General features: G+C 37.3%; 1 protein-coding gene across 1 annotated transcript; it reads left to right on the top strand.

The window, feature by feature from the left end:
- The first annotated feature begins 3,226 nt into the window (after window positions 1-3,226).
- Window positions 3,227-19,875, top strand: LOC102236163 (14-3-3 protein epsilon). The gene is made up of 6 exons (XM_005804513.3): window positions 3,227-3,464; window positions 5,086-5,285; window positions 7,800-7,906; window positions 12,103-12,309; window positions 13,626-13,762; window positions 18,704-19,875. Exons 1-6 carry the CDS (start codon window positions 3,401-3,403, stop codon window positions 18,754-18,756), a joined length of 768 nt encoding a protein of 255 aa, XP_005804570.1. The 5' UTR covers window positions 3,227-3,400; the 3' UTR covers window positions 18,757-19,875.
- Window positions 19,876-25,351: the final 5,476 nt, after the last annotated feature.

Raw genomic sequence — 25,351 nt, 5'->3', positions numbered from 1 at the left:
GCTACTATTTATCATGACGCAGACTTGTGAACAAAAGCTGAAAACCTTTAAGCGTGATCTGTGGGAACTCATCCTCTCCTCCTCTCTGTGGTGCTGCAGCCACCTGCAGATGGCGCTGCAGCAACATTCGGACAGATGGGATCATGTTTTGCATGTCCTGATGACAGTGAAGGGGTGGGGAGGCTTCTTGGTTCCTCTGGTAAAGATGTGTACAATGCCTTAGAGTGCTTTCTACTCCGAAACCTTTAATTTCAGTGTATTTACTTAGTGGGGAGAGAGATTCAATGGTATCAAGTCTGAATGGGTGTTTTTAGTTAGTAATATAAGATGAGCATGGAAGAAGGTTGGGTTTTGTTATTGGCTCATGTTTTTAATCATTATCTTGTGTGGAACGGTTTTGTTGTCAGTCTTCCATCAGAAACCAACTGGTTTTTATTTAATGATCTGGAAATTCACTAAACAGTCTAACAAGGATTAATGTGGATGAAAATCAGGCCTATAGCATCACAGATCTTCTACTGTACTTTCTTTTGTGTGTTTTCCACACCCTTTAAGAAAATCCCAAACTAGGGCTGAAGCGATGAATCGATTATTGAAATAATCGTCGGCTAATTTAGTAAGCGAGTAATTGTTAACTGGAGCATACAGACTCAAAAAATGCCATTTTGCTGAAAGAACACAGAGCAGTAATTAAGCCACAACTGAACAAAAATATATACAATTTCAGTTTAAGATAAAAAATAAATAAATTGTCTGAAAAAATGTTCTACCTATAATTCCTCAATTTTTAGAGTCTAAGCTTCACCTGAAAAGAAAAACTCACCTATTATCCACCTTTTGCAATTGAATTAATCGGTTAATCCAAAAACAAACAGTTTAACATTTTAAGCTAAAAAATGTCTCATTTAAAATGGGAATTTAATTGTTTATTTGGATCATCCACGAAGATCTAGCAGTTTCTATGGAAACACAAGATGCCACTCACTGTATGCCACTGAAAAAGTTTTAAAATTCTTAAGTTACATTTCTTTTGAAGGGATTGCTGGGGGTGATTTTTTTAAAGAGGAGAACCTCCACCCTAACTAAATGAATACACTCACGTTAAAGGCTGTTATTTGTTCTAATTACTTCAGAGCGATCTAGTGCTGCTTCAAAAACGCTGAGTTTATTTTAAGGCTTTTTACACATCTTTATCAAGGATGCTAATAAATGTTCACGCCTCTCTAAATGCACCGTTTGCATTACGGTGCTGTCGGTCTTTAGGTGGCCCCAGACATCTCTCTGACCTTATTTTCTGTCTTGCCTTCATTTATTTTCCTTTTCTGTTTTTTTCTGTAATATTGTAGTGACTCTGAGGAGAAACCTTTATTTACTGCCAGCTTTTAATACAGTCCATTTATCTGTGTGGTTCTGATCAAATCCGCCTTGTTTCTCTCACTCCGCATACAGCAGGTGCTCTGCCACATAACTCATCATCTAAATTGTGTTGCCAATGAAACCACCAAGAAGTATTTTTTTAGTAGCCCTGCATGAAGTCATTCATTTCCTTTCAGAAGAAGGAAGGAGGTGGCAGAGTGCCAGTGGAAACTGTGTAATATCGAAATGTGCCATTTTATTATAACACTATATTCTTTCAAGACAATTGAAATTACCTTTTTATTTTCAGTAGCATGTAATGTGTTAATATACTAGTAAATAAAGTCAAACCTATGAAAAATGACAGACTTACTGATTTTTTTGTTTCCTGTTTTTGATTTAGTGAAAAACTAGAAGGTTTTGAAACATCCCAGAAAATTAGGTTATCATCAAAAAACTAACAGTAGTGAACTCTTTAAGACCACAAATTGATTTTTTAATAAAGGGATGTTATGGCTTAGATGAAAGTGCTGTATGCAAACATTTTAATGGAAAGTTGAGCGGAAGAAAAGGCAGTTTGGTCGATATTCAAAAAGCATTGGTGGCAGCTGAAAGTAGTGGCTTATAACTACTATTACAGCACCATAATGGGGAAAAAAAAAAAAAACATTTTACTGACCCCCTATGTCTTTCCAAATTTCCTGATCCAACCCTTATAATACCTTATATACCTTTATTATATATATTGTCCTTTATGGGAGTGTGCTTCCTTGCAATTCTGCCCATGAACATTTCCATGAACTTAAAGATTCGACAGGAGCAACTTCTAGCAACAATGTAGGTAAGATCTGACGGTGATTTTCACATTTTCCACTGCTATGAAAAATTTCCAGAAGTCCTTTCAGATATTTACCTTATAATATGTAGTTATTAATCTAAAAGCAGGAGGGTAGATGGAAGCCAAACGGAGCAACTCAAAGTACTAAGAATGGGTCATCAGTCAGGATTAAATCAAAAGTTCATATCTATAATTAGAAATTTAGTTTGCAAAACAGCTTGAAATATTTGTTGAATAAAAATATTCTTAAAACTGCAGCTGTTATTGTAAAAGGTAAAAAGCAATTTGATAGTACATTTTTGAAAACTGTAAACATTAGGAGTGATTAATTAAAACCTGCCACACAAAATGCACAATGATTTGCTGGCTAACAGTATGCTAACTGCAGGGACTAGAAGTTGATTTTAGTCAGGAAATCAAATTCTTCTCAAATGCCTTGATCAGGATGAAAACTAGTACAGTCAGGGTTTATATTAAACACAGACGTTTAAAACAATGCATCTCATACTGCTGCAAATGACTTTACAGATGTTTATTTCTGATACAAATCAATTGAACTTTTGCAGATTTATACTGTTTTCCCTTTTTCTCAAACATTTCACATGATCAAACAAATGTTAATGTTAGACATAATCCACCATGAGATCCAAAAGACTGATTATTACACATTTTTGATGGTAGGTGTTCCCCCCAAGGATGGTACACGTTATTTAGTTTAAGGGGCAAATGCTTTTTCACAAACAGGAAACTTTGATTTACTGATTATTGCTACACATTTTTCACTTTTGCCATGCATTTTGAAATGTTCACTTACACGGACTGTTTAGATATATTCCATTTTAATGTATTTTTACTAATATATTTCCTGTCACCATTTTCACTGTGTAAATTTCGGAATATCCTTTACAAGGCTGGATGTCATACTTTGCTATCTACTACAGATGAAGTGCAATAGATAATGTGATAAAACGGCCTGCCATACTAAAAAAGACGTTTTGGTGGTCCGTGTCCCTAGTACCCGGATGGGACCGGTTGCCATCTTTCTTCTATCCCTACACAGCGCTGCCGGTGGGGCGGAACACTCCTCATCGATCAGTTGGTTTCTAGGAACCGCCGACAGACCTGGCACACCACCGTGACTTCTCGTTAGAGATCTGACACTTTGATTTCCCAACTTGCCAGCTTATCCTTTCATCTTTTTCAACAATGGGAGAGAGAGAAGACCTAGTTTATCAAGCAAAACTTGCCGAACAGGCAGAAAGATATGACGGTAAGTGAGAGTCTAGGGGCCGCCCGGGAGTGGGACGCGTTCACGTCTCGGATTTTTTTTTTCTTCCCCCAAGCAACACTAGCTGAAGTAATAGCTATGGGCAGCTAAAGATGAGCTAACTCTGCTACTCCCACCGCTTTTTAGCCAGCTATTTACTGACACGCCACATTTATTATTGTTAAATGAGAGAAACGTTACTTTAAATCCCTACCAACCGTCACAAAGCTAGCTGGTTTCAATAATATCGTAGGAATGCTGTTGACTCCAGCTAACATTAGCGATGTGGCTACAACAAAATGGCGGATCAGTGAAGCGTGAGCTGTCAGGGGGGTTGCCTCCCCTACCCCACGCTATCTCTGGATCTGAACGCTTCAGCTCCACTTGTTAGCTCCATATAAGCATCTCCAGGATATAAAACCACCGAGCTGCTGTTGAACGTCTCCTACAGTTTCATCTGATCCAACATTCGCTCGATGCTAGCTACAATGCACGATTAGTCGCATGAAGCCTGTTGAGTGGGAGTGGGAGCGCAGCTGTTCATTTTGGTGGGGTGTTTCCTGCGAGCGAGCTGCGCGGATCGATCACAGAAGACGAGTTCACCACGGTGCAAACCTGCCGCTGTCATAGCCGCTTACTGGCCGTTAAAGGGGGGCTGTTTTGGACGGGTTTCTTTGCCACCGGTCACTCGTTGCCCGGCAACATTAAGTGAATGCACCATGACTCATTCACAGGATCTGGACCGAGACCTCTTGTGGGGGGGGGGGGGGGGGGGGGTGATTTATGGTTTGGTGGCTAAACTGTAACCTCACTGGAATGTAGTGAAAGTTACTTTTGCCTTTCCTAAAAGTTATCCTAAATTCACATGTTGCTGAATGGTGAAGCATTAAAAGTCATTTTACTGTAATTTTTTATAGTAAAATAAATGGCTCACAGCCAAACGAGGCATTCATCGTTAAACTGATTAGTGTAAAAAGGTGAAATAGATCAAATAGAAATTTATAAAAGCACATACTTGGTAAAAGATGCTAAATAACTACAAAGAGCAGAGCAACAACTTGGTGTCTCAAATTTTCTCTTATAATATATGAACATATAAGATGGGCATCTTTAGGTTGTTTTTGTTTCTAGTCTGCCTCCTTCATCATGTTTTATACCATTTTTAGCATCAAATACGTTCAGTCTTGTCTACAAAACAAATAACAGTTTCCATGTGTATTCCCTAGAAAACAGAGACCCTCACCCACTCCAGACCTATCATATGACAGAGGCTAAAAGCTCTAAAAGAATAAAAAGTATCAAGTTTGCCCTTCCTGTTATCTACTAAAGGTCTTGAGCTTTTGCACTCTGTCAACCTAAATTGGTCACAAACATGTCACATTATAGCAACTTTGATCCCTTTTAAATAATTTGTTTCAGCCGATTGTCTACAATAGTCATGTTTTTTTCTGAACCGCTTTCAGTATGATGATGAAGCCATTGTGTCATGAAGCATAGGTGACCAACAGCGGATATCCTGTCAGTCAGCTACTTATCATGAATGATCCTTCTAAGACCCAAAGGCTATAAACTGTCAGTAAAAGTTTTAGCTCTGTAAAGTGTTAATTTTTTTCCTTTCTAACAGAGATGGTGGAATCTATGAAGAAGGTGGCAGGAATGGATGTGGAGCTCACAGTGGAGGAGAGGAACCTACTATCGGTGGCCTACAAGAACGTGATCGGGGCTCGGAGAGCGTCTTGGAGGATAATCAGCAGTATCGAACAGAGGGAAGAGAACAAGGGTGGCGAAGAGAAGCTGAAGATGATCCGGGAATACAGGCAAACGGTAAACACGGCAAGAGGAAGCTGCCGGTTTGTTTTCTTGCCTGTGCGCGTCACGGGGCTGTGATTTGCCCCGGTGATTGTGATCTCACAATCTCCTGTGAATGATGCACGCTGCTGAGCGGCTACTGGACCTTACAGCGTCTGAGTCATCGCTGCCGGGTCCTCCCTGCACTCTCTCATGCTTTTATGAAGAGGAATAAGAGCAGCTATTATACTGGGAGAGGCAGCCGGACTGCAGACAGTGATCTAATGGCATGCCGAGATGAGTACACCTACATTTCCAGAGTCACTGTTTTATTCCATTTGAGAAAACATTTCATGGAATAATACTGCAGCTTATGGATCCCAGTTTCATTTATATAATTGTCTAGGAAAGCTTCAAGTAGGACTTTTAAAAATGTTATTGATTTAATCAGACTAATCATGACGAATCGATTATTGAAATACTTGTCAACTAATTTAGTAATCGATTAATTAATTGGAGTATACAGACTCAAAAGATAGCCACTTGCTGAAAAAAAACATTTAGAGCAGTAACCAAAACTGTCCAAATATATGTACATTTTATATTCGTTTAATAGAAACATCTTTGTCTGTCAATATGTCTTACTCAAAACACCTCAAGTGGCATTTTTTAATATTCACCTGGTTCAAATTCATTGAAGGAATACTATGTTATTGCATTTCAGGAACAACAGATTACCGTATGTTCCGGACTATAGAGCGCACGTCATTATAAGCAACACCTACAAATCTTTTGGGGAAAAAAAAAATCTGGAAACGTACATATATAAGCCGCACCGGGCTATAAGCCGCTGGTATCTCCGCCGCTCTTGGTTTTCCACAAGGAAAATAAATAATAAATCTGCTATTAAGGACGCAGCCTTGCGTCTTCAACGCCGAACCATGGACTCGTTCACGCCGAGCTTACGTGCAGCGCCTCAATTTCCCTCCTGTACTGCCAGATCGATAGCCCTCCACTTAAAAGGGGCATCTTTTTCTTTGTGTCGTTTCCATGATGAGGGGGTATGAGTTTGAAGAAATTTCTCCGTCATGCCTGCTGCTAGCATGTACTTGTTCTAAATGAAAATTAGCGCTTTCTTATTTGATTTAATAATTTTGGCTTCCAATGATTCACTTCCTGCTAAAGAGCCCCCTGGTGGTTGAAGAAAAATCCACAGAAAAGCCGTACTGGGCTATGAGCCGCATGGTTCAAAGGGAAGGGAAAAAAGTAGCGGCTTATAGTTTGACAAAAACGGTAATTTTCTTATTTAAAAAAGGAATTTAATTATTCGTTTTTTCAATCTTTGAATCCATTTCTAATATTTTATAGAAAAGACTTAAATAGTTTAATAATGTGCCAATTTTGTTCTAGTCGTTTAATCGTGAGAATAATCGACACGTTAATTGGTTACTAAAGTAATTGTTAGTTGCAGTCCATTGTTGATATGAAATTCCTCAGACATCATAATGGTCTAGTTAAAGCCATAGAATTGCAGTGAGCACCATCACACTTTGCTCCTTGCTCTAGATCAGAGATGTCCAAAGTGTGGCCTGGGGGCCATTTGTGTTTCTCTGGATGATTTTGTTTGTCCCTTCGGTCAACACTTTGAGAATGGAGGGAAATTTTGATTAATTTGACATTTTTACAGACACATAAAATTTTAAACATTTATTTATTTAGGTACAAGACAAAGTATTTTTCTTTTAATAAACAGTGTTTATGTTTCCATTGATTACAATTTGCTGATACCAGCAAGTGTTGCTCAACCTTTTTTGCCAAATGTAAAAAGATAAAAAGAAATGAGTATAGTAAGCCCCAAAAATTTTAGAAATTGTTTATATGTCATTTGGTAAAGCAGCTGTTCAATACTCTGTATATTTTTTACCAACAATGATTCACAGATTTATTTTCTACAAAAATTAGACTTCTTTGCTTTATTACCTTATTAAAATATAGCCTATTTGGTATATTGTAAAAACAAGTATTTTAATAAATAAATCTTTTCAGTTTTAATCGAAGAAAGTGGCCCTCAAGTACACTCAACCTTACATTTTTGGACCAAATGGCAAAACGTTTGAACTCCACTGGCCTATATAGATGTTACTTTATATTTAGGCGTTTTTCTGCCATCTTGCATTTGTTTTGGGGATGCACCGATTTATCGGTGATGATTTCCCTAATCTTGGGAAATCGGTAATCGGCCGATTTTTACATTTGAAGCCGATCTTAACTACTGATTTTATCTACTTCGGCAAAGGCATTTAGATTAACTGTTATCTTCTTCTGCTCTGAGAGAGCTTTGACCAGCAGACCAGGTCTATATGTTTGCAGTTAACAATAGTCATCTCACTGTTGGCAACTCATCAACTTTCTTGCTGCGTCTAGTCAGAAAGCTGCAATTGGTGCACCCCTAGTTTGTTTACATCTCTCCCCCTTTGAAAAAGCTCAAGCAGTAAGAATGCTGTTGAAACGATTTCTGTGAGTGACTGTTTCTTGTGTGTTTGCTGGCAGGTGGAGAAAGAGCTGAAGTCGATCTGTGGTGACATCCTGGACGCGCTGGACAGACACCTACTCCCCTCTGCAGCAATGGGAGAGTCTAAGGTCTTCTACAACAAAATGTACGTGCTTTCCACTCTGAATGTTGGGTAACATATTAATGAATTATTACTCTGTGGTTCTCACTGAGAGGACAGGAAGCACTGTTTTTGTTGTAGCAAAGGCTTGTTTGCTTCTTAGGGAAAAACACTTATTTATTTTAGGGTAACTTTAAAGACCTGTTTCATGTGGGGCTGAAATGATTAATTGATTATTGAAGTAATCTCCAACTGACTTGATAATTAGTCGGTTACTGGAGTATAAAAAAGGCCATTTACTGACATTACACTTTGAGAGTAGACATTATTTTAAAACTGTTCAAAAATATATACACTTTTCTTTTAAGATAAGAAAAAATACTATATTGATGAGTGAACAGAAAGATCTCAGCTTTTCACATGACATTAGAAGTATTTGTTTAGCTGCAGATGCACACATGGCTGCAAATGATCGCGCACTAATGCAATGCTGTTGTTGCATTTTAGGTAATAAATGTTTTTTTTATGTAAAAGGGAAATTGTTTATATGCGTCTTATAATGCATTTCTAATATTGTAAAAAAAAAAAGGCTTTGGTGGTTGGATAAAAAATCAGCAGAAAGTGGCAATTTTTTAAATCCGATTCATATCCTGAATAATTGATTATTGAAATAATTGTTAGTTGCAGCCTTAGTTTCATTACATACAGTTTTGAAGTTAAAATATAATTGCTTGAATGCAGAGAGTTATAACCAGTGTTGGAGAAAGTACTAAAAAATTTACTTAAGTAAAAGTACAAATACACAGACAAAAATGTACTCTAGTAAAAGTAAAAGTACCACATTAACATTTTTCATTGAGTAAAAGTAAAAAAAAGTACTGGCTTTTAAAAAATACTTAAGTATTAAAAGTAAAAGTACTTGCTGAATGCATTACCTAATCGCTAATACAATACCATTAAGTGTACCTATCGTATTTAATTTTAATACATCAGATATGTGCCATTTTAATTAACACTGCCACAGATAAAGCATGTTTTTATTGTGTTTACTCTCTGTGACAGTTTAGACTTAGATATGTGATTCTATGCATCATAATTTCAGGGATGGAAACATCTTGTCTCCTGTCCTAACATAGCATGAACTTCACTTTTTTGCCACTAATGGCATTTATTTTGAAAGAAATCCAACAGAAATGGAATGGAAAGAAGGTAGATGAGGGAGAACATACAACCAAGGAGCCACGTAGCAGTGTTGTAGTCAAGACCACCTAACCCGTGACCAAGTCAAGACCAAGACCAGCACCCCGCGCTACATGACACAATAAAATTAAGTGCACCTATCAAAATTGCTTCTCAAATTGATCTGAAAAATCCACATTCCCATAAAAACACCTGGATATTAAATACTTAGAGCTGAAATAAATTTAACCAGTATCATTATCAATTCAAACTCTTCTTCATTCTACTTTGCTTCCATCTCTGTGCCATCTCTGTGGTTTCTTGCCGTCCCTAAAAGATAGCGCCCTGGACGTTTGCCCATATCACCCATGTCAGAAGCCACAACTGTCTGCTCCATTAAACATAGCAATTAAGGCAATGCCCCAATGGTAAACAACGCTCAACTATAAATACTATCCAAGGCGCAACAAGCAAGAAGTACCGTAACTGTTCTCACCCTGTCTGCCATGACAGGTGACGAACACAATCAAAGAGCAATGAGCATGCTCTGCGTTCTTACGTTCTTGTTTTGTTTATTCGTCAATTAAATAAATCTATATATTTTTTTAATTAAATAAAATAATAATAGCTACTGCAGTGTATGCAGAGCGTCTCAAGAACAAAGAACGGCTCTCAGTGAGGCTTCAGTCCTATTGGACTTAGTAAAAATCCGTTCAGAAGAATTGGATCGTTCCTCACTATCATATATAGCAGTCTTTGGTCACAGCGTTGCCCCATATATGCGACACCTCAATCAACACTTCCACACAATAATTAAGCGGATGAGTGACAACTTTTTTCATCGCAGATGCAACATATGTGTCTCTGTACAGCTAGCTTTGCTAGCATGACGTCCACATAGCTTACCTTTCTTTAAGCTTCCTTTCCAAGTGACTCTAAAAGTTGGACGAAGTCCCCACTGTCTGTGAAAGTGAAGCGCTGCTGATTTTACATGTCGCCAAATCTTATGATTTATGTAGCGAAATTCTATTACTGACGATTAGACAGACATCTTCTCCCTCTCAGAGGAAACCACTGCGAATGTCTTGGAGCTCCGCGTGCGAGTGAAAGGAGGAGGCGATGGGTAACAGACACGTAATTAGTAAGTCAAGTTATTGCTTGGATTTTACAGCGCCTCAAGTCCCTGAACTTCACATTTTAACAGGAAAAAAAAGCGCAATGCGACTTGGAAGTAACAATTAACGCGACAGTTTTGTAGAAATGTAGTGAAGTAGAAAGTACAGATACTGTAAAATGTTGTGGAGTAAAAGTCGAAAGTATCCATTATTAAATCTACTTAAGTAAAGTACAGATGCACGAAGATTGTATTTAAGTACAATCTTCGTGTACTTAAGATTGTACACAAAGTAACGTTACTTCCCACCACTGGTTATAATGGTCACACAGGCTGATAGTTCAGCTTTGTTTTCATGATCTACCAGCAGTTTGTGATTAGAAACCATGATGTGCCACCGGGTTTTCAGCTCAGTCTGCCATGAAAACCGTCAGGCCTCAGAAAAACCTTGTTCTGATCCGGCCCACAGCGTCGTTACATACCAAAATGTCTGTTCAGGTGAGACTTGTGTTTCCCCCATCATGGCTACACACATGTCACCATTCAAGCTCCTTACCTGGGTTAAAAACTCAAAGCTCACACTCGCTGTTAGACTTTGGCTGCACTTATTCAGGCGTGATGCGGAAAGCTGCTGAATCGGTGCTACAGGACAGTTCTTTCCAAAACATCAAATGCCCTGAAAGATCATGGTTCCTTGGTTCAGCTGCTCTCATGTGAACTGTGACAGCGGCACAGAAGATATGCTTTCTTGAAACTATTTTAGATTCTTATCACTACAGCACACTTGGTTTGTTGTAAGTGTTTTGACCCATGCTCCAGTAACAGAGGAAACTTTTTAGCGTATTCATTAAGCATACATCTCTTAACTGGTTTTATTGCACCATTAAGATGTGAAAGCAGCTGAACAAGCCAAAAGACCTTCCGATGCAAGTTGCTGCCTAATGCCAAACCTTCTGCTGAATCTGAACAGGCAGAAAGAAAACGGAGTAATGATGTGTGATGAATTTCATTGGAACGTCTCACTGACAGCAGAACCCATAAAGCTTTTTATTCATTTGTCATATTAGACTGTAGAAAGCTATACAACAATTGAAGGCTTACGGCTGTGGATCATTTGAACAGCAGGTGCAGATTTGATCTAAAAATATGAAACGGGAATCACAACTTTAGCCTTGATTTCAATTGTTCAATGAATCTCCTGAGGGGTCAGAGGATGTGAGTTGTATAAATGGAAATAAAGAAATATTTAACTACAAACCCAACTTGTATAAAATTGATCAAATTTAGTTTATTTAATGTGGACAATGTGCAAAAAAACATTAATAAAAGATGCTTTACACCAGATTTAGCTTGAACTAGTTTCCATCTGTAGTCCCTGAGCAGGAGAGTTAATAATGCAGACTAAAATCATAAAACATGCATTAAAAGTCCACACATTTCCTATATACAATAACTGTACGAAGTCCTAAATTTACAACAATAAAAGTAGTATTAAATGCCAAACTTCTGTTCTGTAATCACGAAAGCCAAGATTGCAGTTTTTGGTTTTCAATGCTGACGCTGCAGGTTTTCTAATGACACTTTACAAGATTTTCAGATGAACTATAAACCACTGATGTTGTCAGATCTCTTCATCGTTGCTTTTATGCCTTTCACTGCAGCCTCTGTCAGTTGTTTCCAACTTTATCCTGGTGATCTGCTCTGTTGCTTTAAATATTGTATCTTCAGCCTATTGCCTTGCTGTGTTATGAAGGATTTGCCTGTCTTCTCCATTTAGCTGTTTAAAATGTAACATTAAACCATGAAACTACCTGCTCCATGTTTCACAAACAGAACATGTTTTATTTCTCCATATGTTTATCTTCTGGATATTGTAGTTCATCTGTAGGTCAGTAGTTTGTAACACCTTCAACTGTTGTAATATTGTAGCATTTCCCCCCATTTGTAGGAAAGGGGACTACCACAGGTACCTGGCAGAGTTCGCCACTGGCAACAACAGAAAGGAGGCTGCAGAGAACAGCCTGGTGGCGTATAAAACTGCTACGGACCTTGCCATGCTGGAGCTCCCGCCCACGCACCCAATCCGCCTCGGCCTCGCTCTCAACTTCTCCGTCTTCTACTACGAGATCCTCAATTCGCCCGACCGTGCCTGCAGGTGATTGTCTCTTCTAAACAAGCTCACTATGACTTTGTCTTTGAAGGAAGTCGGCTGACAGTTCAGAGTGATTTCAGGATGGAATGTTTTAGTTGAGCACCACGCCTCAGGCTGCTTGTTGCTTACCATCAGATTGTGACAAAACTACCATAGGAAGAATAGAGTTCTGCTCTGCAAACACACAAAATCGTACCAAGTGTTTTTGGTCTAGTTTTTAGTGCACATACAGTACAGACCAAAAGTTTGGACACACTTTCTCATTGAATTCAATGAGAAAGTGTGTCCAAACTTTTGGTCTGTACTGTATCTTGATTTGTTTCAATTAAGACAAAAATAACTTGCAAATAACTTTTGAGCAAGATATAGAAGATTTTTTTTATAGATTATTTCACTTATAACATTGGAAAAGTGTCTTGTTATAAGTATGTATCTTGCAGAAAAATTACTTCTAAATTAGTTTTGTCTTAACTGAAATGTATTAAGATATTTGCACTAGAAACTTGACCAAAAGTACTTAAGATTTGGTGTTATTTCAGTTCAATAGTGATTTAATTCAATAAATAAATCCGTAAAATTTGGATTCATTATTAATTAGGTGCTTAAATAAATAAAATTCAACACAAATTTGTTAAATACACAGTTAAATCATTCATGAAAAATATTCATATCATTTTACAGTTTATTGAATGATTATACAGACTGGGCTGCATAGTGGAACATTTATTACAGGACTCTATGAAATCCATTTTATTTTTGTCCCAAATTCCACTTTACTTGATTGATTTTTAATTCTACTTTTTCCATTTTAATTATTCACACAGAGAGTTTCCATAGCAATGATCCCAACACCTGTAGACACTGGAGAGAATGACAATAGTTTGCATTAAAAAGTAATCTTAAAAAGATGACACTATGTCTCGCGATCTGTTTAAAGTTTGAATATTGTCTCCAACTGGAAGACTGTAAGGAGTTTAAAAGAAAGTAAAAAGAGAAATGATGTCATAAGTGGGCTTTTCGGCTTTCGCACATTTATGGTGCACAGCAGCACATGAGTCAGAAAATAATGTTGTTTAAATGACATCAGATTTTTAATACATTATGTTTTCCTGTATTTTTAAATAGGATCAGCATAAATATTAAGGATAAATATGTATGTTTAAAAAATGTATTCCCAATTTGAATAGTGAAATTCGAAAAAAATATTTCCACACCACACTGACGCATGAACATGATCTCTGATACTATGCTTCATGAGAACGAGAAATGTGACTCGGACGTGAAAATAAAGGGTTTTAATCAGGAGTGTGTTTGCTCAGGTTGGCAAAGGCTGCGTTCGATGACGCCATCGCAGAACTGGACACGCTGAGTGAAGAAAGCTACAAGGACTCCACACTTATCATGCAGTTGTTACGTGACAACCTGACACTATGGACTTCAGATATGCAGGGAGAGGGTGAGTAAACCTCGCACGGCCATTTCTTTAGCTTAACAGTCATGCTTTTATGATTCTGTGATGAGCCGCTATGTCTACCGTCTTGTTGCCACTCAGCTGCTGGCACAGGTCAGTTCTCTCACTCATCTCCTGTTTTCTTACTTTGTCAATTCAATATGCTGTGACTTTATTCTCCCACTATTAAAATAAGAGAATTTCTCAAACGTCTGTTGAACACAGCAACCAAAAGAGATAAGGAAGTGCAGATGTTGGTGAGCTTTCCTTTGCAACCACTCAGGGGAAATTTCAGTACCCTTTACTCTGGTTAATTGTTATACTTACTGAGCAGGAGTCAGTTCCTCTAATGACAAACTGTAGCGATTCACTGCAGCTGTTTTAGATAATGATAGCTTTGCAGGTGGATGTGATGAGCACCTTCACAGCCTCCAGTTCCACAGCTCTTCTTTTACATCTGATGCTTCAAGCTTAAAATTTTGTCCTGGGCCAGGACTTTTGACAGAGTGTCAAAGAAATGTATAAATCAAAGCAATGGGCAGATGTATTTTGCTTCCTTTTGTTTGCACTCTATCAATCATTCTTTTCAATCATTAATAGCCTTTACATATATAGTTGGTTAATACAATCATATGGAAATACATTTAAAGTCAATTTAATGTTTTAAAATAACTCTCAATTTCTTACTTTCATATACATCTAGGTAAATGTTTAAATTCAGTAACACTTGACCAAACCGTACAGAATTGTGTGACATTCTTACAATCAAAGGTCCTTCAGTCATTATCAATGTGAGCAGGAAGAATCTCTTGTGGCAGTCTGTTCTGCAAACCTACATTTTTACTAAAAATGTATGCCAAATTAGCGCTGCATAATATTTGGTTATGGAATCCGTTCCTTTATCTTCCGCTTATCCGGGATCGGGTCGCAGAGACAGCAGCCTAAGCAATGGTGATGGAAATGCCCACCTCATTATAATATTACTGAGGGAAAATAGTCGAAGGAGTAGTACAAACAAATGTGAAATTAAACCATTTATTTATTTACAAATATATTTGGTTTTTCAATTTTATTTCCTCATTTTTTAAAATTTCTTTATTTACATCTTTGTTTCCTCAGTTTTGGCAGTATCAGTCCTACGTACCATATCACTTCTTATAAAACCGTTAGTGCTGCATTAACCAACCAGGTATATTACAGACATGGAGACAGACATGGAGAGCCTGATAGCATTGTACATCATACAACCATCATTGGCCAACCCATTCTGTGGTTCTTTGTAATGTTCATGTTGCCTACAGTGATTTTACGATAATGAACTTGAAACATTTTATGCAGCCCCGGTAATAAGCAAACTTGTTTCCCTCCTATGGAAGAATCTGATGACAGTGATGGAGAGAAACACAACTCTTAAAACAAATATATCAGGCAATTGTATTTTTAAACATTTATTATCAAATATTAAATTTAACTGATTTTTTTTTTTTCTTAATTCATGTACTGGAAATATTGAAGATTAGTGCCAATTTCTTAGAATTATCAGTGGAGAAACAGTTGTGATGTGCTTCGGTATGCTTTCATGTTGGGAATGTTTGATATAAATAATAAAAATAAAGCAAACGTGTGATTACATTCATGTTTCTATATTGGAACCTTTTTTGTTTTTATTGCATTAGCACATAAAATGAACCACCCTGACCTGCCTTTTAGAACTCCACTGCATATTAAATAAATTTTTTTTATCCTTTCTGAGTAAATATGGAGTATTAAAAGTGACTGTAGGTGTGAAACGGTGAAATTGTTACTCTGGCAACGCATGGTCTTGCGGAAAAACGGCTGTCCCCATTCACAGAGACTGCTTTAACTTGATAGCTGTCATAGGTTCAAATCCTGATCTCTGCTTCTGTTTTCTGACACAATATATCCGGGGGTGGGGGGCATCACTTTAATTCTAACTACAGTTTATTTCAGCCAAAGGCTGCAGGAGAACTATTCTTCTCACAAATATAATCATCTGTAATGACTCACTGGAGAAGAATGGATAATGAGAGCTCCTACTTCTAATTTCCCTTCAGAATTACTAAATAACATTAAAATTAATTCAAGTCCGCCATCTAAACTCTGTTCTGTTCAGTTTGTTCTTTGAAATAAAAATGTAATTCATTGATTAGGGAAAAAAAATTACCGAACAAGCTGCACTTAGACTTTTGAAGCTCTCCAGCACAAATCAAATCCAATATGGCTGCCAGATTCATTAAACTCATCAGCTGTCTAGAAGTGTCACTCTGACTCTGATGTGACGCCAGGCGAATGGAGTGCAGTGGGTTTCTCACCGACTGCTCATCATGTCTCTTGTCTCTCTCTCATTCCCTCTGCTGTAGAGCCCTAAAGGAATCAAAGCTGTTCATTTCTCATGTTAACTGTACTTTGTAAGTGTTGCTCACCCACACCCTGCTCTACCTGTTTCTGTACTCACACAACTGCCTTCTGTGACGTCTCTGCACCGACTCACTTGTAGTTTAATACCTGTGTCCACTCACCTGCCTGTCTGTCACTCCGGCTCATTTGAAAATGCTGTTTTAGTCTATTTTCCACCACATTCAGAGAAATGCATTACTGTAGTTCTGATCCAGTCGTTCATTGTTTTATATATTTATATTTAAAGGTTTATTGTTTTGCTATTATCATTATGTGATGCTGTTGCTACTGCATGTTCGTACATGTACTGTGAAGATAAAGCAACATGGCAAAAAAGTTTCTAATGGTTTAATTCTCCTGTTAAACATATTCTGCTACTCTAAGCAAGATGCATTGGCAAGTATTTTATTGGGCCACAGAATATGACTGCATGCACTTAGATGATTAACTAATCCAAACATGGTGGTCCAAGCAGTTGTTGCAATATTGATAAGGTTCCTACTGATATATTATTACAATAATGGTAATATCTTGGATCTGTTGTGCAGCACTAGTGAGAGATTCTTTAATGCCATTTGAAATCCTGCCGACTAAAACTAGATTGAGGTTTGTGAGATTTCACAATGAAACAAAATGATTTAACTTTAACAAAACTACTTTTTATACTTACTCCTTCATCATTGCCCTTTTTAATACGTTTATTTTCCCACTTAATCATAGACTTCCCTTTTGAATAACCTGTATAATATCACCACATCAGACACTATCCTGTTGCTTGCAGAAAGTGTTGAACTATAAAATTGCATTTTTTTCTTTTTGTTCTTTATTGAACTGAATTACTTAGTATTTAGAGTCATTTTGCAGAAGTTTTTTTTAGTCATTAAATATTTTTAAATTTAAGTCTGATCTGCCTCTTTTAGTTTTGTGATCTTTTTTTAGTTCCTGAAAATAGTCTGAGATTAAGGTTAAACTGATCAGCATCTTACAAAGTAGCACTATTCGTTAGTTAGAATACTTCTATAATACTATTGAAATTTTAAAACAATGATAAAGTATCATGCATTTGGTTGAACATACAAACTTTCTTTGCAATACATGAAGGCGATGTCCCATCAGGATGTTATTGTCCCTGCTATTGATTTATTTTATGCCTTGGCATTTGCCGATATGGAGTCGTCGAAGCTAAACAACCTCACAAGTAACGTGATGTGATTAGATGAGACAAGCCATCATCTAATTCCCTTTGTAGTTTCATATCAGCCATCAAAATTGTCTGAATCTCGTCTTTGGATCACGATGTTGATTTCAGGGTGCCATTTTCTTTGAAGCTCAGGGTACGCTCACTCGCTGTTGCCAGGTTTGACTCTTGTAACTACGTTGCTCTGGACATCGTCTCATAGCCAATCAATGACGGTCGGTATTCCAACGTTGCATTTTTAGTTTGACTCAGTCAAGTAAATACTAAAAGCCAAGTGCAGCAGTGCAGGTACTAGCTAAGGAGCTAAAGGGACTAAAATAGCATGCTGTACTCTTTAGTTCTTATTGATGACCATAAATCACTCGTCAGCATTATTCCAGATGCTACAATGTCCGTTTGTCTGGACAGCAATGGATTTCTTGCCAACAGATAAAATTAAAGATTTTTAATGCACAGCAGTTTTCTGACATGCTAGGCTAACATTAGCATGTTAATGCTGTTTTGATATGACTTGTTGATAATTTGACATTTCACTGCAGTTCCAACCTGAGCATGCAGATGAAACATGTTTTCCTGCTTTGTTGGCACTTTGCTTTGATAATTGTAAAATTCAAAGACTTGTGCTTCTGTCGCTTTCTGTAAAGCTTTCTCCTCCACTAAAATCTGTCTGGACAGAGCACACAGAACCAAACAGGTCAGGTGACACAGATAAACAGGACGAGTAAAAAGCATTTTCCCTATAGAGATCTTTAGGGAAAATCAAGATTTGTTTGGTCGCCAAAATAATGCTCCAGGCCTACAGTAGAACACAGTTTGCAACACAAAGGTAGGATGTGATTTTTTTTAAAGTTATTTTTCAGCCAAGTAACTCTCTTTGGGTGTGGCTGAAAGAAAACCACCATTTAATGCTGAGCATTCAAAAATGGTTTTTGAATCAGGACTTTGATTGGACACTTAGGATTGGATTAGGACATCTTCAATAAGATCTCCAATGTTTTCTGTCCAGAAACTGTAAATCCACTTGACCGAGGTAGTTTAGAAATTTACAATTGGTAAATTTGTTGCAGTTATACCTCCCAAACACAAGGTGGCTCAGTCGTTTCCACAGCTTAATGAATGTCATTGTCTGGGTCAGTTTTCTTGTAGTGTTCTCCCTGAAATTCCTTTTTTAATTCCCTGTGCATCAAAATTAAACCACACACTGTATCATTTCACCTTCTTGTCCAGGTTGAGACGCTTGCACACAAAATGTAAAACCTGCCTGCATCTTTTTGTTACCCGTGGACGTTTTGTCTCAGAGCAACTCTAATGATGTGTTTTCTGTCCCCCAGGTGAAGAACAGAACAAAGAGACACTGCAAGACGTTGAGGACGAGGCCCAGTGAGACTATGCCACCAACAGCCAACAACTTGATTCCCCTCTGCCCTTCACCTCCTCACACTCCTCACTCCCTCTGCCTTTGTCTTCCTCATCCTCCCCCTCCCTACCACCTTCCTTTTCCGCCGCCTCCCCCTCCTTTTTCCTTTTCCTCACCTCTGGAGCTCCCTGACCCAGCAGGGCCACGGAGTTGATGAGTTTATTTTTCTCTTATTTTTGTATTAGCCCTGACACCATTTGATTAAATACCACTTAATTAAAGGAAGTCCAACGCTAGAAAGAGAAAGAAAGAGGTCCCTGTTTGCTGTTTTTTGTCCTGGTACAAGCAGTTCTGCAAAATGTTCTTTGTTTTCATTATTGTATTTTTTTTGTTTGTTTTCTTTTTGCTTTTTCCTCCATATTTTTATCAGTTGCTGGATGTATTGAGATTTTTTTTCTTAATGTAATTACAGAAATTAACTTTTATTACTAATAATGTTGAATACTAGTTATAGGAGCTATTTTATCTCTGTTTTTAGTGACATGTCGAGCAGATTATCTGACCTTTTTATGGGCGCATTGGAGTAGTCCAGACGCCCTTTTTGTTAGGTTAGGACAGTCTTTTTTTCTGAGGAATTTGGCAGAATGTGTGATATCCATGTGGGGCAAAGAAGTGCTTAATGTTTTACACTACAGTTAGTCTTGTGTTGTGTAGCTGTTCCTGGACTGTGTTTAGTGCTGAAATACTGTAATTGTCCACACATGCTAAATCTCTAAACACTAACTTATTTCTCGCTGGTTTGGTTCTTTACAAACATTGGGAGATTTCTCACCTGTGTGAAAGTGTCTGTGTGACCCGGCTCCCTGCCCAGAGCGTTGAGATCCTGGGCAGCACAGACACGAGGCAACACGTTAGCATCTGCTGCTTCTCCCCTGCTTTTACTGAAGCTCCTCTAGAATCAGATTTTCTTTTCTTGCTCTGTTTCATTTATTGCTCTCTTGTTTTTTTTGTTTTTTTTTGCTTCATTATATGTAACTTGGAGCTGATTTGTACTACTGGATATCTGACTGGAGCCACAGACAGGGAATCTGTAACGTTCTTATTGAAACACAGCATGGCATTAACATTAAACAATAAATTAAAACAGTTGGTTTTGTGTTTCTTTTGTACATAATTGTACAGCTAAATGTTTGTGCTGCCCATTCAGATTTTTAGTTGATTTTTTTACTAGACTTTTTGTTGATAAAGCTGAACATTTTACTATTGTAACATCTAAAAACTATATAAATGTGGTGGAAAATTAAGTAATTTCTCGCTTCAAAAAGTGAAACTCATTTAGATTCATCACACAGTGAAATATTGAATAGTACAGAATATAAATATTCTTTAGTCACCCACATTGTGGAAATTGATGTTCACACAATTTTTTTCTAATGGCAGTGATGGGGGTTTTCTCAACACCTGCCCCTCTATGCTGCATTCAGGTGCAGTTAGTAACCAAATCTTCAGTCAATTCTGTATGTGGAACATTTTTGAAATTGTAGAACATCTTAATAAATGTAATTCTTGTCCAAATATTTTAGCTTCCTTTGTTCACTGCTGAGAAAAGTAAAATTTATTAATGATTTTAACAGACCAAAAACATAAACTGTAACTTTAAAATTGAGATACGTCCTGAATAATTTTTGTCTGCCCGACTGAAGGCTAACACTGTGTATATAGGAATAAGACCAACCGATGCAAACAAAGAAGCAGAGGCATTCTTACTTTTATCCCATTCAGACTTAAGCATTAACAAACTGTTGAAACAAAAATATCTTTTCTCATTGTTCTAATTTGTCAGTATTCAGATAAAAACTGATTGGTTTGGATTGGATTAATAAATATTTAAGCACAAAACTGTTTTTTTGAAGGTTCCTTTTATGTGGCTCACTAGAATCTAGAGGGCCTCATAAGAAGCTATGGTGGGCTGGATTTGGCCCCCGAGCCTTGAGTTTGACACATTTACCATCAGGATGTCTAGTAGTAAACAAAAAGGAAGAAAAATGCTTTGTGAAAATAATTCCTAATGGTTAAATACATGAGTGCAAATGGACAAATGTTGGAGTTTTGTTACCATTAAGGGCAAATGTCTTTTCCCCAGAATCTGATTTAGATTCTCATTAATTCATATTTTCTATTTCCAGGTTCAGAGACAGAGTTAAGTCAAGTGCTTGTGTTTCTGCATTGATGTCGTGAGCACAGCAGTATGATGAGCAGAGGCAGCTGAAGCCACCATTTAAAGACACTGATCACTCTCTAGCCCCCACTTCAACACTTCAGCTGAGGTTTCTGTCTTAGTTTTCACAAAAATCTTTGCTTTTATCTTTTTATACCCAGAAAGTATCTCATTCTTAACACTTGGTTCACACTCTGTCGCTCTGAAGGGGCCTTAACCTTTTACCTCCTCAGTTTTAGTTTTAACCTCTGTGATACAGTTACATCACCCTAACAGGCAGAGCCGCCCTGCGCTAAAATTAGACTCTGGACTGAAAGTAGAGGAGCCTTTCAGACAGCAACTGTCGGAGCATCGAGCATTGCAAAGGTTGCATTTGCTGCTGAAGAGATGGTTTTATGTTGTCATTAGTTCTCAGCAGTTCTTTGCATTATTAAGTATTTACTGTTAGAGGTGCAACATGACGTACCGGTACAGCCAGGCTATTTTTTTTTCCTGAAGCAGCTTTTCTGGAGTTGAACTCTAGACCTGCGTGTCTCCCCCTTCTCTCTATGATTACGGCGAATAACAAAAAGTGCTATTTCAACTGTAGTTTGTGCAAAACTTTAATAATTCAGTTGTTAATGTGATCTCAAGCTACTCTTAAATATTATTCCTGCACTGTAGCTAAAAATTATTTAACTACTGTAAATAATTGACCAGATGTCTGAGCCAGCGCTAACACCGCAAGGGCTTCCTGGATCCATCCAGCTGTAACCTTTGACTTTTACCTTTCTAATAGGGCTGTTAACTACATTTGAGCCATGGTTTTTTCAATCAATCTGTCTATGTTCATTTTGCTATGCTAAATGTTTTGTATAAATCTCACATAGATTATAAAAAGTCACTTTGATTGCAACACCTTTTTAAAAGGTGCAGCAAAAATTAGCTGTGTCAATCTATGTCAGATTTTGTTTGGACAACCCAGGACGTTTCCAGCTCAGACAATAAAAAGAGTGGCATTTCAGACCTTATTGGTCTTAGCTAACATGGTGGACGACAAAGTTAATGTCATTAGAGAACTAGAAATGGATAAACTAAAAAAAGAGACTGAGCAATTACAGCTTGTTCAGAAGAATTATAGGGGAAAACATTTTCTTGCAATTAAAATAAGGGATGTTCTTCAACTTGAAGGTAATCTAAATTGGACAGCTTAGTACCACATCGGCTCCTGTACCTCATTCCTACTGCAAAGCACGGTGATGGAAGCCTCATGATGTGGGCTTCATGTGCAGCCACATGACTTGTCAGGTCTTCTGACAGTTTATGGTAAGTTAGCATCTTGAACAAGATTTGATATAAAAGGCATATCGCCACAGAAAATGTTCAAATACTTTAATGCTCTTTAAGGAATGAACTTTTTCATTTTCATTTCAGATTTTTAATAACATCAGTTACATAAGCTCACCTTTTCCTTTAAGTTAGTGTTTGTTTTTTCCATAATTGTAATGTTGTTTTAAAGGCTTCAAAGGTTTGAAAGGTTATACGTCATCTTTAGACATTCCCGCTGGCACCAACTTTGGTTAATGAGTCAAATCCTTCCAGACAGATTTCAATAAAGTCATGATAACTTCCGGAAACTAATGTTTGAACTTAGTTGTTCAGAATTTAGCATACAGAAATAAAATGTAGTCAGATAGCCCTCTATGGCATGACTTTTTATTTTTGTGGGGAAGAAATATTTTCCTGCATTCTTTGGGAGCTTGGTGGTCCCTAATTACATGTCAATCATAAAATCGGACTCTGACACCTCCTGGAACCAGATTTGGGTTTGTTGCCTCAGGGTAACATTGGTCTAGAACACCAAGATTGTCTACACTGATTATGAGAAATGAAATACAAATCAAACAAAAACTATATTCATAAAAGAACTATTTTTTGGACAAAAATATGTCAAAAATCATGCCCCCCAAAAAATAAAATAAAGGAGCAATGTGAGGTACAGCTATGTGGTTTGTTGCCTGAGGGCAACGCCATGCCATAGAGGGATAGAATGACTATTATTTAAAGCTGCACTTCAATATTTTTTTATTATATTCAAAGTCTCTGTTTTATTGATGTTTCTTTGAGGAAGTTTTTTTTATTATTCAGTTAAACTTAAAGTGCAACAATGGTGTGTTTGTATCTGAAAATGATTAGGTCTGCTTCACTCCTGAACTCACCCGTCAGAACATTTTATGTCCATCTTGAGGGTTTGCTGTAACATGAGTGAAGTCTGAGGGAATTAGTGTGTTCCTCTGGAGGACAGAGCTGATATGGATCATGCGGCGCTGCTAGTCAGACGTACAGCAGCTCCTCTGGTGCCCTCTGCATGTCAAACCAGCTCCACAGCAGAGACTGTGATGAATCACTTTAATGGTTTGACTGGTGGAATTTTTACATGATGACAATACCAGTTTTGTATCAAGAATGTTTTTACTTCGTCCTGTATTCAAGATACAATCTTTACATCTCGATCTTTTTTTACCTTTTGCAAAGTGAAACCAGACAACTAACAGGATGCATCTCAGAATGTGTTACAGTGATCAGTAAAATCTGTTTGCTATTATTGAATATTACAACACCTTCCAAAAGTATTTGTACCCCACATTTTCACATTTTGTCATGTTACAAATAATAACTTTGATATATCTGATTGTGTTTTTATGTGACAGATGCAGGAGCCCTGAGAAGTACATACAATTTTATTAACTTTTTTTTAAAAGAACAATTTTCTAAGTCTTAAAAAATGTTCTTCTCCTGGCAACTTCAGAAGATATCAGAAAAAAAATCTAGATTAAATTATTGCAAGTTTTTTTTGTTGATTTCTCCATGGAACTTTTTTTTTTCTGAAATGTGAGGAAAACTCACCTTTCCCAAAATAATCTATTGACATACAAAATGTCTGATCAAGTGTGGTTTTTGTTAAGTCTGTCTGACTATAGCCTAGTTTTCCTTTTTGTTTTTCTCTCTTTTCTAAAAACAGAAACTACTGTTAAAGGCAAATGAGAGCTATTATTATTTTTTGACATGCTTATTATTTTGTTTTTTTTTTCATGTAATACCTCTTTCTACCACTAGAGGCACTGAAGGAAAACCACAGACCTTCAACAGCTGGTCTGGCTTCCAAGAATGTATTGGTTATACATTGTGTGTAAGTACACAATGTAAACTTATAAATATATGAGAAAACATTGAAAAAAAATTGTGAAAAATGCAATTGGAATCTTTGTAAAAAGGGGAAAAAAAGTATTTTTTAACCTTTTCAGGGCTTCCATAGACAGACAAAAATACAATATAATTTTAAAATGGAAAGAAAAACATAATAGCTTCATTTTTTAGGTGTAGTAGGTGTTCTTTAACAGCTACATTTTTGTTTTGCAGCAGCCTAATGAAATACATAATATCTAAAAATTATTTTAGAAAGCATTTTGTCACATTTCCCGAGATTATTTCTATTTTATATGGATAATTTTAAAATCAGGATAAAAAGGGTGTTAATCTTCTGGAAGTTCAGTTGGTACATTTAGACGGACACCTTTTCGGTTAAATACATTAAAATCTCTTGGAATGAGGGACACTTACCATTTAAAATTTAAAAGATTAATTTTATTCCATTCCTTGATTGATGCCTGCAGACATCAGTTTGTTGCAGTTTACAGAGATTTCATTTGCCTGATTTTTATCTACTCACTCAAACTGTGTGTACGGTGGGTTAAATGAAAAGTATGTAATAATATCAATAAAGCAATAAAATGCTATGAGATAAATATATGAATATGGCGAAAATACCAGACAGATCTGATATTGAGTAGAAACAAGCAATAAGTTATTTTGCAGTAGTACAAAATCTGTTCTTTATTTAACAAGTTTAATACTAAAATTGTCCTGTCATGTACTGATCTGGCGCAGACGCACACCTGTAAATCTGCTGTGTTGCCTTCAGGTTGGCTCGTCCTGCTCTAATGTGAAACCTCAAGAGGGCAGCAGGTTCCATCTAATCAGACAATGCATCAGTCATCCTGCAATGGTTTCCAGGTTTCCACAGGAGACGGTGCTGGGAGGCGCTGCGAGTGAACAAAACACGGCGCAACATTCCACTCATTAGCCGTTCTCCACAGGGCGTGTTTCATTCGAGGAGCCGGTGGCGCTCGCCGCTCCATCTGCAGCCAGATCAGCGTCCTGCAGCTTCCTGTGGAAATTGGAAACTGCCTCAGTGTTCTGTTGTTGGGAGCGAGATTCCTGCTCGCAAAGTGGGACCAAGGGAACAAACGTCAATGAAGTATTAGTAACTTCCTCCCCTGCAGTGGAGACAGCAGTTATTAATAGCCAGGGCTATTTTCAGGCAGCACTTGTGAGATTTACTCACCCCGAGGCCGGTGGGTTCTG

The sequence above is a fragment of the Xiphophorus maculatus genome, chromosome 18, assembly GCF_002775205.1.
Source record: "Xiphophorus maculatus strain JP 163 A chromosome 18, X_maculatus-5.0-male, whole genome shotgun sequence".
Lineage (NCBI taxonomy): Eukaryota > Metazoa > Chordata > Actinopteri > Cyprinodontiformes > Poeciliidae > Xiphophorus > Xiphophorus maculatus.
The sequence above is the reverse complement of the archived record's forward strand: the minus strand, read 5'-3'. Positions and strand labels throughout refer to the sequence as shown.